This window comes from Malassezia japonica, chromosome 2, assembly GCF_029542785.1.
Source record: "Malassezia japonica chromosome 2, complete sequence".
NCBI classification, from domain to species: domain Eukaryota; kingdom Fungi; phylum Basidiomycota; class Malasseziomycetes; order Malasseziales; family Malasseziaceae; genus Malassezia; species Malassezia japonica.
This window is the reverse complement of record NC_083371.1, coordinates 905963-918521: the sequence shown is the minus strand read 5'-3', so window position 1 is coordinate 918521 and position 12559 is coordinate 905963. Positions and strand designations below refer to the sequence as shown.

The window sequence follows — 12559 nt, the reverse complement described above, 5'->3', positions numbered from 1 at the left end:
ATTGCGCGCATGGTCAGTCCGAGTGCATGGTTCTCTATTTGCGGCGTGACTAAATGAATATATTTCTGTTCTTTGATTGGATGACGGACACACGTGTACGCCGACGTGCGCCGTATTGGCCGTACTGACATTTTCCTTGGTGTCGGATCTGAGCCAAAACCGTCAAATTGGTACTGCATCCATCTCACTGGTGCTGAGTAACCGAGTGCATCTGTACAATATAATTGGCGCATCTGTGCGTCGTTCGCACCTTCCTTATTCATTGGCCCGAATCTTGAGCGTGCTGGATGGATTGCCTCGGATTAGCTTTCCCTGCATATGCACCAGCGGCCGTTTCGCTGAAACCGCACTCAACTCTAAGAGTTTCGGTCAAGTGCATCACTCAGAGATTGACCAGCGTCAGGATCTCGGGCGAGTGCGACCGGAATATTAGTGAGAACGTGCTACGAATTACAAAATAAATTAGCGCCTGACATGAGGCTCGAGCCCACCTTGAGCCGAAAATTGCGCAGCTGTGTCGGCGCTATTGCGCTGTCAAGAAGCGACGCCGACTAAAAAAAAGGGGCATGCCCGATTTGCGCCCTTTTTCTTGGCAGGCGTAAGACCAGTGGAACCAAAAAAAAAAAAAAAACCGGTTTCTGACCACGTGCTGCCCGCGGGTCAATACCCGACCCGTGTAGGATCTAAGCAAGTACCACATGAGCAAGCTTGGGCCAATCGTATCTCGCGATTCAACAGGTTCGCACAACCAAGTCTGCCTTACTCGCACTTCCGATCGTGCACCAACTAGGCACCTGCTAAACATGCAAATCTGGAATTCAGCAACTGCCATAGGAATTGAACCTTGTACTATACCGTAGATACGTATTGACCTCCTTGCCCTTCCAGCAACGCGTGAACGTGTAGTCCGCAATCCGCTTGCGCTAAGAAACCGCAGAATTTAGTCAAGCTCAAACAAAACGCTATTTGACCTTCCGATCCAAAAAATGCGGGGCTCGGTGTCCTTCCCTGCGTCGATTGCGCATCGCCAGACTTTTTCTGGGAATGCAACGAGCGGGCCCTGGACCCGCTGCAAAGCAGTTTCCGACGCCTGGCTATGCTGGATACAATGTAGCATGGTCTCCGTTCTTTCCAGACCGCCTCGCCGTTGCAGGTGCCGCCAACGTACGTTCTTTGTATCGGCTCACACAGTATGGTCTTGTAGGCAATGGACGTCTGAGCATTTTCAATACCATGGCACCTGGCCCTCCTAAATTGTAGGTGTGGATACGCCTGGCTCACGCAGTTTCGATACGCAAGACGGCATGTTTGATTTGGCATGGTCCGAGGTGCACGAGAATCAAATTGCCAGTGCGTGCGGCGACGGCAGCATTAAACTATGGGACATATCACTAAATGTGTGTGATTCTTCTAACATTCCAGGATCACCCTATTCGGAACTGGGCTGAGCACTCACGCGAGGTCTTTTCTCTGGATTGGAACAACATTCAAAAAGAGCTCTTTGCGAGCAGCAGCTGGGATGGCACCGTCAAAGTGGTATGTTTCTTGTTCGCTTACAGGCAGTGGAACCCCGACCGCCCTGCGTCAGTACAGACCATCCAAGCGCATGGCGGCTGCGTTTACCGCTGTGCGTGGTCGCCGCATAACCCGACGATCCTTGCGACGGCATCCGGCGATGGTACCGCGCATGTCTTTGATTTGCGTGCAGGCGCTGGCCCAGCAGGGGCGCGACCCGTCTCGATGATGTCGGTCGGTGGCGAAGTGTTGTCGCTCGACTGGAACAAGTACCGCCCAATGACTCTGGCGACCGGCAGCACGGACCGTGCAGTGAAAGTGTGGGACATGCGCAAGTCAGCTGGCGGTATGGCTGCAGCGGCGCCTGTCACTGAGAGCACCGTGCTTGTCGGGCACCAGTATGCTGTGCGTGGCCTGGCCTGGTCGACGCACCAACCGAGCATTCTGGCCAGTGCGAGCTATGATATGTCTGTGCGCATCTGGAATGTGGACGACGCGCCGCCCTCCCACCAAGTGTCTGTGCTCAATACACCGCGCATGGTCTACCCCATGCACAAAGAGTTTGTCGTTGGCGTCGCTTGGTCGCTCTTTGAGCCGGGCCTTCTTGCGAGCACCTCGTGGGATACTGAAACGCACGTCTGGCCAGCGGCCGCGTGATAATGAGACTGGATCCATAGTTACTATGCATGCTATTCTACTCCTCCTCCTGGAGCGCCTCCGGGTTGGCCTCCGCGGACACCTCGGCCTCGGCGATGTTGTCCGCCTCGATCTCCTCCGCATAGATCTCGGGGTGCTTGCGGAAGCAGTCTTGCATGTGCTTGAACTTGTCGACGCACTCGATGCCCTTGGGCTCCTCCTCGGAGAAAATGAAGCAGCTGAAAGCCTGCTTGAACTCCTCGCCACATGGCCCGTCCGCCATGCCGCCGAGGCAAGGGCAGTCCCAGTTGATCTCGCCCGTGCGTTCATCGAAGGCCGATTGTTGCTCGTCCTCCTCCTGAGCATCGGCCGCAGGCGCCTTCTCCTCGGCCTCCTCCTCTTCGGCCTCCTCCTCCTCGACTTCCACCCTAGTCCGGGTGATGGTCGTCGGGGGCCGCGTCGTGCGCTCCGCCCAGCTCTTGCGCTTCGAGTCGGTCGTCTCCAGGAGGAGCGGCGGCTGCGCAAGCGCCAGGGCCGTGCCACCTACCGCGAGGCTAAACGCAAGGCTACGCGGCACCGACTGTCGCGCCATACGCATCGAAGAGGCAACGCCTCTGCTCGCCATCCGCGCACGGTTCCAGAACATTGTAACGAAGGAAGGGCCACGCGGCATTCTTCGCGTCGCCACCGGACTTAAGAAAATGGCCCATTTGTCATCAATGTGGGGAAGCTATTTTACCAGTTCGGGGTCCTCGAACGGGTCGTCTTCGTCAAAGAGCACATGGTGCTCGGGCTGCGACGCGGCCGGTTGCGGTGGTCTATAGGCATCCATAGGAATGGACTCGTCGCCTTGCGGGGTATGCGGCGTCTCGGGCTGTGTCGCAGCGAGGCTGGCGTAGGTCCACGTTCCGGCACGCGGCGCGCTGGGCGTCTCGATGGACGCCCCCCCGGCCAGGCCGTACCGCCCGCCGTAGCCAACGTAGGTGTCGATAAGAATGCTGTGTAAGCCATACAACGCACTTCATCCAGAGGAACAGCACGAATGCGACGGAGAAATCAATCAGGCCCCAGGTGACGTGGTCGACGCCTTTGGCATCCGCCCAGTGCATTTCCTCGTCGGTTGCGCTCATAAAGAGGATGCCCGAGACCACAAGGAGGAAAGGAGGCATGTACTGGAACGCATGGATCTTGAACCAGGTCGTGTCCTCGCTCCCCCGCGGCTCCTCGCCGGTCGGCCGGTCGTGCAGCACGAAGCAGATTTCGATGATGCGGCAGATGCCTGCGGCCATCAACGCGTAGCCAAACAGGCCATGAATATGCGTGGAAATCATCTGTGTGAGTGGCGCAACGTACCAGAGCCTGTGCATGCCCGCTCATGCCCCAGCCGGTCATGGCGATGATGATCGCCGGAAAGATGGTGCGCTTGCCCGTCCTGCTGAGCCACACACCGACGGCGCCGCCGGCCCACCACAGGACACCCATGAGCGTGTGCTGCAGGTCCTTGTGTGTCCACGGGCCGCCGTGGTGCTCGGTAAACGTGTTGACAATGCCCCACAGCAGGATTACCCAGCTGTCCAGGTACTCTTGCGAGACGCCCCGGCGGCGCAGCCATTCCACCGCACACTTGAGCATGATCAAGAGTATGACGGAATAAGCGGCGAATGCCGAGCCCATGATATAGTGCGCGAGGCACTGGCCCAAGTGTCCGCCGTTGCACCACGACTGCAGCGTCGCAATGCCAAACACCATCTGTGTCCAGCCAATGATGGGAAATGCGCGTCCCAAGAAACCGTGCACGCGCAGGACGACGGGGCGAATGTACTGCTCCAGGCGCCAAGACAGGTGCAGCTTGAGGTAGACGCCGCACACGGCCTGCACGAGCAGCACGACAAACAAGAGACTTGCTGTGGTGCCGTGGACCGTGTGCGTAAACTGCCTACCACCATGGTGACTCCCAAAAAAGTATCCCGTGAACGCGACGCCCACCGCCGCGATCGACAGGGGTACGTGGAGCTTATGCCGCACCAGGCCGAGGACCATAGCCAAAGGAAACAGCACGGCCCACGCAGTCGCCTCGAGCGCAATATGAATCCAGAGCGCGGCGTCTACCGGCTTCTTTTTCTCTTCCACGACATTCACCGGGGTGTGGTGCCCGCCGTGCGCATAGGCCAGCGCGACGAGCGCCGCGCCGAGCAACACTGAGCGGCGCAGCGTCATGTGGAGGTAGGAACGAAGGAGGGACTATGGGTCGGGTGCCGGCCCCGCGCCGTAGGTTATGGAGCGTACCATGGCTTGGCGTATGGGCGGAGCTGCACGCCGTGTATTGATTTCTCCCGCACTCAAGGAGCGTGGCTCTTGCGGCGCGAGCCTGCGCGAGATATCTGGGTCAGTCGAGCGACGTACACCAACTCGGAATCCATCCACGTGCGGGCGACGGCCCGTCCACGATGCAGTACGACCAGTGGTTGTGGCGCTTGAATACACGCAGGCGTTCGTTGGCCTGCACACGCAACTGCCCGTCCGGCGCCTCAAAGTCGGCGAGCATGGTGCCAAAGGTGCCCGATGAGAGGACGATCGACAACGGAATCGGAGCGTGGACCAGCTCGTCGCGCAGCGTCTTGGTCGGCGTGCTCGGCCCGGCGGCGAGCGTCGAGCGCGCGATGCTCGCAGCCGGCGAAATGAGCCCTCCGGCCTGCGCAAAGAGCAGGTCGGCCACCGGGCGCGACGTCTCGAGCAGGCACCCGGCCGGCACCCATCCCGTCCAGATCTCGAGGTACGGCGGCTGGCCCGGGCGCGAGGCATCTTTTGGAAAGTAGATGTCGCCCTGGCCGTCGGCGACCGAGTCGCGGCGCAGCGCCCACCACCCCTTGGCCTTGGCAAGGACAATGAACGCGTCGCCGGCCTGCACGTCGAACTCGTCCTCGCGCTCCGACTCGTAGGGATAGATCGCGAGCGCGTACGTGTACGTATGCGGTGGCGTTTTCTGCAGCCCCGAAGCGGGACCCATGAGCCGCGCGTTGCGCACCGCTTGCTCGCCGAGCCCTCCGCTGAGCTCAGGCCAGGACAACAAGTGGCTCACGCTGTACACGTGTATGTTGTTCACAGGCTCCTCGAGATCGACCAGGGACGCACGCGCGCGCATTGCCTCGTTCTTGAGCGCGCGGCCCGCCTCGCGGCGGCGGAGTTCGAGCTTCCTTTCGGCGAGCGTTACGGGCGATTCGACATCCTTGAGCCGCCGCACGCTGAAGTAGGGCTGGTGCCCTGCCTCGCGCAGCTGGTGCGCGACGACGAGCGGCTTCTCCTCGTACGACAAGCACCGATCGGTCGTATGGTAGTGCACAAATAAGGCAAAGGACCGGTAGTCTTCGCGCACATGGTACTTGCGCAGCGCGGCAGTGAGCAGCAAGCTCACCGGGTCGTCGACCGTCGCCTGCTCATCGCCCGGTGTCGGCCGCACGTCTGCGCCAGAGGCCTGCAGCATCTGCACGACCGCATCGCTGATCGGCGACAGGCTGCCGACGAGGCGCAGCGGCGGTGCGCTGCGGTCCGTCGCATCGGCTGTCGGCACACGGAACGGCGACAGAGCGTGCGAATCGCCCGTATCGAGTCGCCGCGGCACGCTCATATACGGTGTCTCGGGGGTATGTGCGACGGGAGTGCGCCCCCGCGTCTGGGGTCGCCCGTACGGGGAGCTTGCACGCGGCGTCATGTAGCTCGGCGACGCGTTCGGCGCCGAGGCGATGCCCGTCAAGCGGGTCGGTGCCGAGGCATGGCTCGTGTCAAATACCGGCGCCTGCGCCACGACGTCCGGCCGATCAGTAGCACGCGTGAGTCCCACGACGTCCTCGCGCAGGCGAACGAGGCTCGTGCTCAGCTGCGAAACGCGCGCCTCGAGCGCCGCGATACGATCGTCTCGCTCTTGGAGCATTGCGTGAAGGTACGGCGGCACGGCGTCGGCCACCTCGTAGTCTGGGTCAGCGCAGCAACATACTCTGAGGTACCCAGTCTCCTGGCTCGAGCGGCACACCGTGCGCCTCTTTCAAGCGGTAGATCTCTTCGAGGAGCGTCACACGATGGCCGATCGACGCGACGCCGAGGTCGCGCAAGGCGTCGTCGTCGAGCAGCACGAGCGCCTCGCCGTCGATATCATTCTCGGCGAACTGGCTAACGTACTGATCAAGCTCTAGGTTTTGCAGCCACTCGAGCACGAGCGGCTGCGACCAGGCGCGCACATCGAGCGGCAGCCGCTCCATGACAAGCCGTTGCCCCACGCTCCACACCTTGGCGCAGCAGGGCTCCACACATGCATGACATGTTTTGGGGCCTGCTTGGCGTAATGCCGTGCAGGGGCTGCAGCGCAGCGCAGCGCCACGCGTGGCCGTGCAGCGATTGTCTCGACGCGATGAATGCTGCGGGCGAGGATCCGCGTGGGCGGCTCGGCGCTACGCCGCCTGGCGTGCGTGCTGGATCGCCCGAGACGCTGCGCTCTACAAGCGGCAGCGGGTCCGCGCGGACGGACGCGATTGCCAAGCTGCGCCGCGCCGCATCGCAGCGCGAAATACGGCGAATCTCGCCGCGGAGTGTCCGCGTACACAAGGTCGACGCTGCGCCCCAGGTCGTGCAGCTCCAGCCGCCGATGCTTGCGGCGCCGGTGATGCACGATATAGACGGAAGCGTATACTCAGAAGGCTCAGAGCCCCGCACCACGCCGTGGCTCACGCCGTCGCCTTCCGGGGACGTCCAGCGGTCGGTTTCGTCGGACCAGCTCACGACGCCGCACCCGGGCGAGTCGTCGCCCCTGCCGTCGCTCGACCAGCTGCGCCGCAAGATTCTGCAGGAACGCAAGACGACGGGCCTCTCGCGCTCCGCGTCGGCAAGCGCAACCTCGCGTGTGGCTCGTGCCTATACGATGCAAAAACTCATGGGCGCCACGACGCCTGTGCCGTACAATGACATGTTTGCGTTTGTGCGCAGCGTCAACGAGGCGCGGTCAGCACAGCTCGGCGACACGTCGCAGACATCGGCGGGGGACGTATCGATCGAGTCGGATACCTCGGACGCTACGCAGGAGGAAGAAGCGACGCCGCCGCGCGACCCCAAGCGCGCGACGCTCATGCGATCCGTGTCCGCGCGCGAGGTCGCACGCAAACAAATGTTTCAAAAGATTGTGCGCCGCGAGGGCAACGGAGACGCACGCAAAGGCACCGCGCCTTCGACGCCGACGACGCCGTCTGCGCGCTCCAAGCTCGTGCCGCGGCCCGCTGCGAACCAGCCGGCACCGCACGAGCCGAGCAACGTGCAGAACGCCTACGCCCGCCTGCGGGCCGACAGCGACAAAGCGCGGCCGGTCCCCGAGCCTGCCGCGCGTCTCCGCTCGGACGTGACGCACTCGGCCTTTTCCGACTCGTCTTCCTCGACACAGACTACGGATACCCAGGAACAGCGGGCGCGTGCCAGCGCCTCGCTTCGGGGCCCTGCTCATGCACCGGCCGAGAACGAAGAGGTGCTCAACATGCTCCAAGGCCTCTCGAGCCAGCTCGACGCCGAGGCACGCGAGGCGCGGGCGCGGCGCACACGCAAAGGTGCGGGCTACCTCGCGCGGGCCGTGAGCGCGGGCAGCGCCGCTGCGCCGAGCGCCAAGCCGGGCACCGAGGCGCTGCAGGCGCTCGGCAAGGTGCAGCCCAGCACGCCGATCGCACGCACCGGCACGATGCCGAGCCGCCCTGCGCCGATGGGCCTCGGGATCGAGCAGGTGGACGGCGTAGCGCGCGACACGCCGCTCCTGTCCCCCCTCCCAGCGGACGCTGTGCTCGGGAGCTCGCCGCGCCCGGACAACTCGCCGCGCACCGCGCTCGAGCGCACGCCGACGCACGCTGAGAAGCCGCTGCCTGCACCGCCCACCGAGGCGCCGCGCCGCGTGCCTGCACTCACAGTGCCGCACCTCGCGATTGGGGCCTACTCGACCCCCGACTCGCCGGCGATGGGAACGTGGCATGGCATGCTGCACGGCGCAGCGCTGCATGAGCCAAACAAGCCGCGCATCGAACTGCACGATCCTGTGCCGAGCGCCTCGCCGCTGGACGACATGCACAAGCTCGAGGCGCCGCTGCTCCTTTCGCCGCGGACGCCGAGCCATCGCTCGGGACGGTCCGTGAGCGGGGGCGGGCGGTCGTCGCCGATGCTCGTGCCGTCGCCGCGCAGCGCGAGCGCGCCACACAGCAGCGACGCGCCGCCGCTTGCCGATCCCCCGAAAAAGGAGGGCCGCGGCGCACGTCTGCTGGGCTCGCTGCGGCGCAAGACGTCGCGCACGCGCCTCGCCGACAAGGGCCGCGCGGCGACGATTGCGCGCACGCCGGACGCACGCACAACGCCCGAGCCGGTGCGCTCGGGCATCGTGTGTCTGCAGGGCGATGAGTCGGCGAGCATCGCGGCGCGCACCGTCGTGCTGCCGACGAGCACGATTGCTCTCGCGCGCCTCTGCACGGAGCTGTCCTTGTCTAGCACGGCGGTCCTAGCGCGCTTTCCGGCCGAAGTGCCGTACGGCATGGCGCTCGATCCCCCGCGGCGCCTCCTGCGCCTGATGCCGGTGCTGCAGTCTGCCGGCGAGGCGTACGTGAAGCTGCGTTACCTGTACATTTTCTCTGATACGCTCGTGCTTGCCAAGCCCATGAATGTGCCGACAAGCCCGGAAGAGCTGTCGGCGTACATGCTGCGCCAGCTGCACTCGACACCGGACCTCGGCGATGGGTACGTTCCGCTGGCGATTCTGCCGCTGCGGCACACGCGCCTCGTGCCGGGCGCGGTGGTGCGCTCCGCGGCCACCGACGCGGACCGTGTCGTGGCGCTGCGCCACCTCGACGCGCTGCAGGCGCACCTTGGTGCGGCGCTGCCGGCGCTCCTGCGCGAATTGAGGCGCCCGGTGGACGTCGAGAGCCAGGCGCGGCTCATGTACCTGCTCCCCGAACTCTCCCGCACGTCCCTCTCGCACTTTTTGTACGAGCCGGCGCACCGCCCGCTGCTCGAGGCGTACGTCGCGCAGCACCGCCTCGGCGGCCTTTCGCTCGAGGCCGCGCTGCGTGTGCTCCTTCTCGATTTGCGCTTCCCTACGGCGCTGAACGACTTTGAGGTGATGCTCCTGGCGTTTGCCGCGCACTGGCTGCGCAGCAACCGTGCAGACCTTCCACCGACCTTTACGCTCGAGCTCGCGACGGACGTCACGTTTGCGCTGCTCGCGCTCAACGATGCGCTGCACGGCGATGCCAATACGCCGGGTCTCTTTGCACGCCGCAACCCCAACCTGCTCCTCGACCAATTTGTGCAGGCGATCCGCGAACAGGACGCGCACCATGCACTGAGCGATCGCGAGCTGCGCGAGCTCTTTATGGCGATCAAGACGTGCCCTCTCGCGCAGGCCGCCGCGTCCGACGCACCCCGCCGCATCGTCTTCCACGCCGCAGCGCTCGCAGAGGGGCTCGTGACAGGCGTGCCCTCGGCGCCGATCTCGGTCGCACTCGACGCGCCCGACGCAGACCTGCGCATCAAGCTTCAGGGCAAGGACCTGTACTTTGATCCCCCGGTGCTCACCTTTGCGCACGCCGCCACGGCCGAGTTTACCGTGTGCAGCACGGCGCCGGGCGAGCACGACCTGGTGTTTGTGCGCCTCGGCGCGAATGCCCCGCTCTATCCCCCGACGTCGACGGCGCGTGGGCCGTGGCAGGCGCTCCCGCGCTCGCTGCCCCTCTCGTCCGAGGCGCATACCGCGCGCCCTGCGCTGGCGCTGCAGCACTGTCCCCCGGACACGGGCCCCACTCTTCTCCAGCTGTACCTGGCCGACAGCCAGACCGCGCACTTTCTCGCGCGCCTCCTGCGCGAGCGCCTCGCGGCGATCGACGCGGCAGATAATGCCTCATCGATGCACAACGCCGTGCACACGCTCGCAGAGCATGTGCTGCACACGGCGCTCTTTGGCGAGGGCGACCGCAGCGAGGGAATGCGCCGGTACAATACCCTGGTACAGCGCGGCGCTGCATGCACCGGGCAGGACCTGGTGCGTACAGTACGTGAAAATAGTCTCTTGCACGGCTTGCTGGGCGAGCCGACAGCAAGTGGATAGCTACGAAATCGCACGCTCTTGCACCGCGAAACTGCCCGAGGCCGGCGCGGCGAGCTCGGCGAGGACGTCGTGCGCCGCCCAGAAGCGGAGCGCGGCGACCGCCGTCTGGCGGTCGATCTCGAGCGCGGATGCGACATTATCGGCGGTGACGATACGCGGCTTGGGCCGCGCCGGGCCGTCGCTCTCGTCCGTCTCGATCGCGTCTTCTGCGCCGGCTTCCGCAGGAACGCCCATGCCCGCGACGAGCTCTGCGACAGCGGCTTCCAGCGGACTGACCGACGCTTGGATGCGGCGGCCGTCGCTCATCTCGACCTCGACGTCGACCGTGCCGAGGTGCGGCAGCCACTTGACGCGCCGCTTACGCTCGGCACGCGCATAATGCTGCGCGTATGCGTCGAGCGCGTCGGCCAGGCGGATTGGCAGCGTAAAGGTGCGCGTATCGATTTCCGGCCAAAACTGGCGCGAGATGACCAGGGGGTGCACGGCCGTGGCCGGCGTCGCGGCGAGCGTCCCGTCGCACGCCCGGTGAAAGTGCGCGTCGTGGCCGGCCGACGTCGCGATATCCGCGAGCATCACGTCGCAGTGGTGCAGACTACTCTCGCCAAAGCGCCGCTTAAAGATGGCATTGTTGCGCTGCACGCGGCTCGTGTCGTAGTCTTGCGTGCGCACGAGCTGGTGCGCGGTATGCTGCTCGAGCGCGCGGATAAAGCCGGCGTGGTCGTCAAAGATCGACACGAGCAGGTCGATCACGTCGCGCGAGCGCATCTGGCCAAACTCGGGGCCGGCGTCGACCGGGCGGGGCGCCCACGTCGGATCCGTCCAGTACTCGGGCCGTGCCTGCGCCTCTTCGTCCTCCTGGGCGCGCGCATGGCTCGTCGTGAGCGACGCGCCGGCGCTCGCGAGCTCCATACGCAAGAGCTGGAAGGAGGGGTCGTCGCCGAGCAGCGCCGACACGACGGCATGGATGGTATCAGGGCGCGTACGCAGGTACCGCTGCACGGGCGGCAGCACCTGCGACAAAATCACACCCGAGGTATCGACGAGGCGCAGCGCATAGACAATATTCACATAGTACACGAGGATCGCATGCGTGTCCACACCGGGGTGCAGCAGGCGTGCTTTGAGGCTGGGTGAGCAAAAGGACGTACGTTGCAGAGAACGCCTCGGCAATGTTTACGCGCTCGTCAGACTTTTCGAGCCACGCCTGGGTGAGAGCACGGCGACGTACCATGAGATCGCCCAGCGCCCCACGGCTCCTGGGATACATTCCCACAATTTCGTACAGCTGCGCCAGCCTGCGTAAGAAAAACAACGTACCGCACATGGCCGAGCGCGCGCGACAGCCCGTACTCGAGGCGCAGGTACAGCGACTCGTGGTCAGGCGCAGGCGCGACCGTGCGCATCGACTCGTCGTGGATATGCGACACGCTCACATCCCACACGTCGCGCGGCGCCTCATCGGCGAGCGGCAGGCCGTGTGGCCGCGCATCCAGCAGCGCCGTAAGCGCCGGCATGAGCTGGTGCTGCAACATATCGTGCATCGCCGGAAAGGCGGCGTACTGCAGCGTCTGCGCGAGGCGCACCGTGCTTGCGCCCGTTTCTCTCCGCACGGCGTTCTCCAGGAGGCGCGTTGCCGTCGACGTTAGCATACCCTGCACAAGCGTCGCAAGCCCGAGCACACGCAGCTGCGCGGCGACCTGCACGCCAGATGGGTCCGCAAGGATCGTGCCATGCGTCTCGCGGAGTACATGGCCAAAGTAGGCCGGGAGCGCCTCGAGCCTTGCGCCGTGCATTGCGAGCGTAAACTGCGTCTGGCACCGCAGAAGCAGCGGAGCGCCGGCCTCGGGCAGGCACAGTCCCCCGTGCTCCGCACCACCTAGCATGGCGTACCGCTCGCAGAGCCACGCAAAGCACGCGTGGATCGCGCCAGGCACATGCTCCTGCCCATTGGCGCCGGCAGCGAGCGGCTCCAGCGCCGTCGCGCAGTATTTCGCATACGCCTCTTCACACAGGTCGACGTACCACGCTGCAGCCTCCGCAGGGCTCTGGCCCACCGATGCGACGGCCGCCTGGATCGGCGCTGCGTCAGTCGGGGCACGTACCACTTTGCCGCACCGAAAGCTGCGCCGGCTCGCGGGGATCAAACACCGCAACCAAACACGTCCATGCCTACGTCAGATACGCTACGCACGTCGTCCACGGCCCCTTTGTGCTGCGCGGCACACGCGGCCGCCGCCGCGTCCCACGCCTCGGCGATCATCACCTCCACACAACAGTGGTAGTGACACGTGACAT

At 64.6% G+C, this 12559-nt stretch overlaps 5 protein-coding genes across 5 annotated transcripts; 2 read left to right on the top strand and 3 right to left on the bottom strand.

Annotated features, from left to right (window-relative positions):
* Window positions 1-1740: 1740 nt before the first annotated feature.
* On the top strand, window positions 1741-2172 carry PEX7 (peroxisomal targeting signal 2 receptor; the record flags this gene model as incomplete). Its single annotated transcript, XM_060265558.1, has 1 exon — window positions 1741-2172. The coding sequence occupies one exon, from the start codon at window positions 1741-1743 to the stop codon at window positions 2170-2172; it is 432 nt and encodes a 143-aa protein (XP_060121541.1).
* A 37-nt stretch (window positions 2173-2209) lies between these two features.
* On the bottom strand, window positions 2210-2749 carry MIA40 (Oxidoreductase; the record flags this gene model as incomplete). Its single annotated transcript, XM_060265557.1, has 1 exon — window positions 2210-2749. One exon carries the CDS (start codon window positions 2747-2749, stop codon window positions 2210-2212), a length of 540 nt encoding a protein of 179 aa, XP_060121540.1.
* A 132-nt stretch (window positions 2750-2881) lies between these two features.
* MJAP1_001603 (uncharacterized protein) lies at window positions 2882-6404 on the bottom strand (the record flags this gene model as incomplete). The annotated part of the gene is made up of 5 exons (XM_060265556.1): window positions 2882-3149; window positions 3172-3482; window positions 3505-4349; window positions 4555-6120; window positions 6143-6404. The coding sequence occupies 5 exons, from the start codon at window positions 6402-6404 to the stop codon at window positions 2882-2884; spliced, it is 3252 nt and encodes a 1083-aa protein (XP_060121539.1).
* A 149-nt stretch (window positions 6405-6553) lies between these two features.
* On the top strand, window positions 6554-10215 carry MJAP1_001602 (uncharacterized protein; the record flags this gene model as incomplete). The annotated part of the gene is made up of 2 exons (XM_060265555.1): window positions 6554-10149; window positions 10209-10215. The coding sequence occupies 2 exons, from the start codon at window positions 6554-6556 to the stop codon at window positions 10213-10215; spliced, it is 3603 nt and encodes a 1200-aa protein (XP_060121538.1).
* Window positions 10216-10264: 49 nt separating this feature from the next.
* On the bottom strand, window positions 10265-12524 carry MJAP1_001601 (uncharacterized protein; the record flags this gene model as incomplete). Its single annotated transcript, XM_060265554.1, has 6 exons — window positions 10265-11390; window positions 11413-11468; window positions 11493-11559; window positions 11582-12344; window positions 12367-12433; window positions 12456-12524. 6 exons carry the CDS (start codon window positions 12522-12524, stop codon window positions 10265-10267), a joined length of 2148 nt encoding a protein of 715 aa, XP_060121537.1.
* Between the last annotated feature and the right edge of the window lie 35 nt (window positions 12525-12559).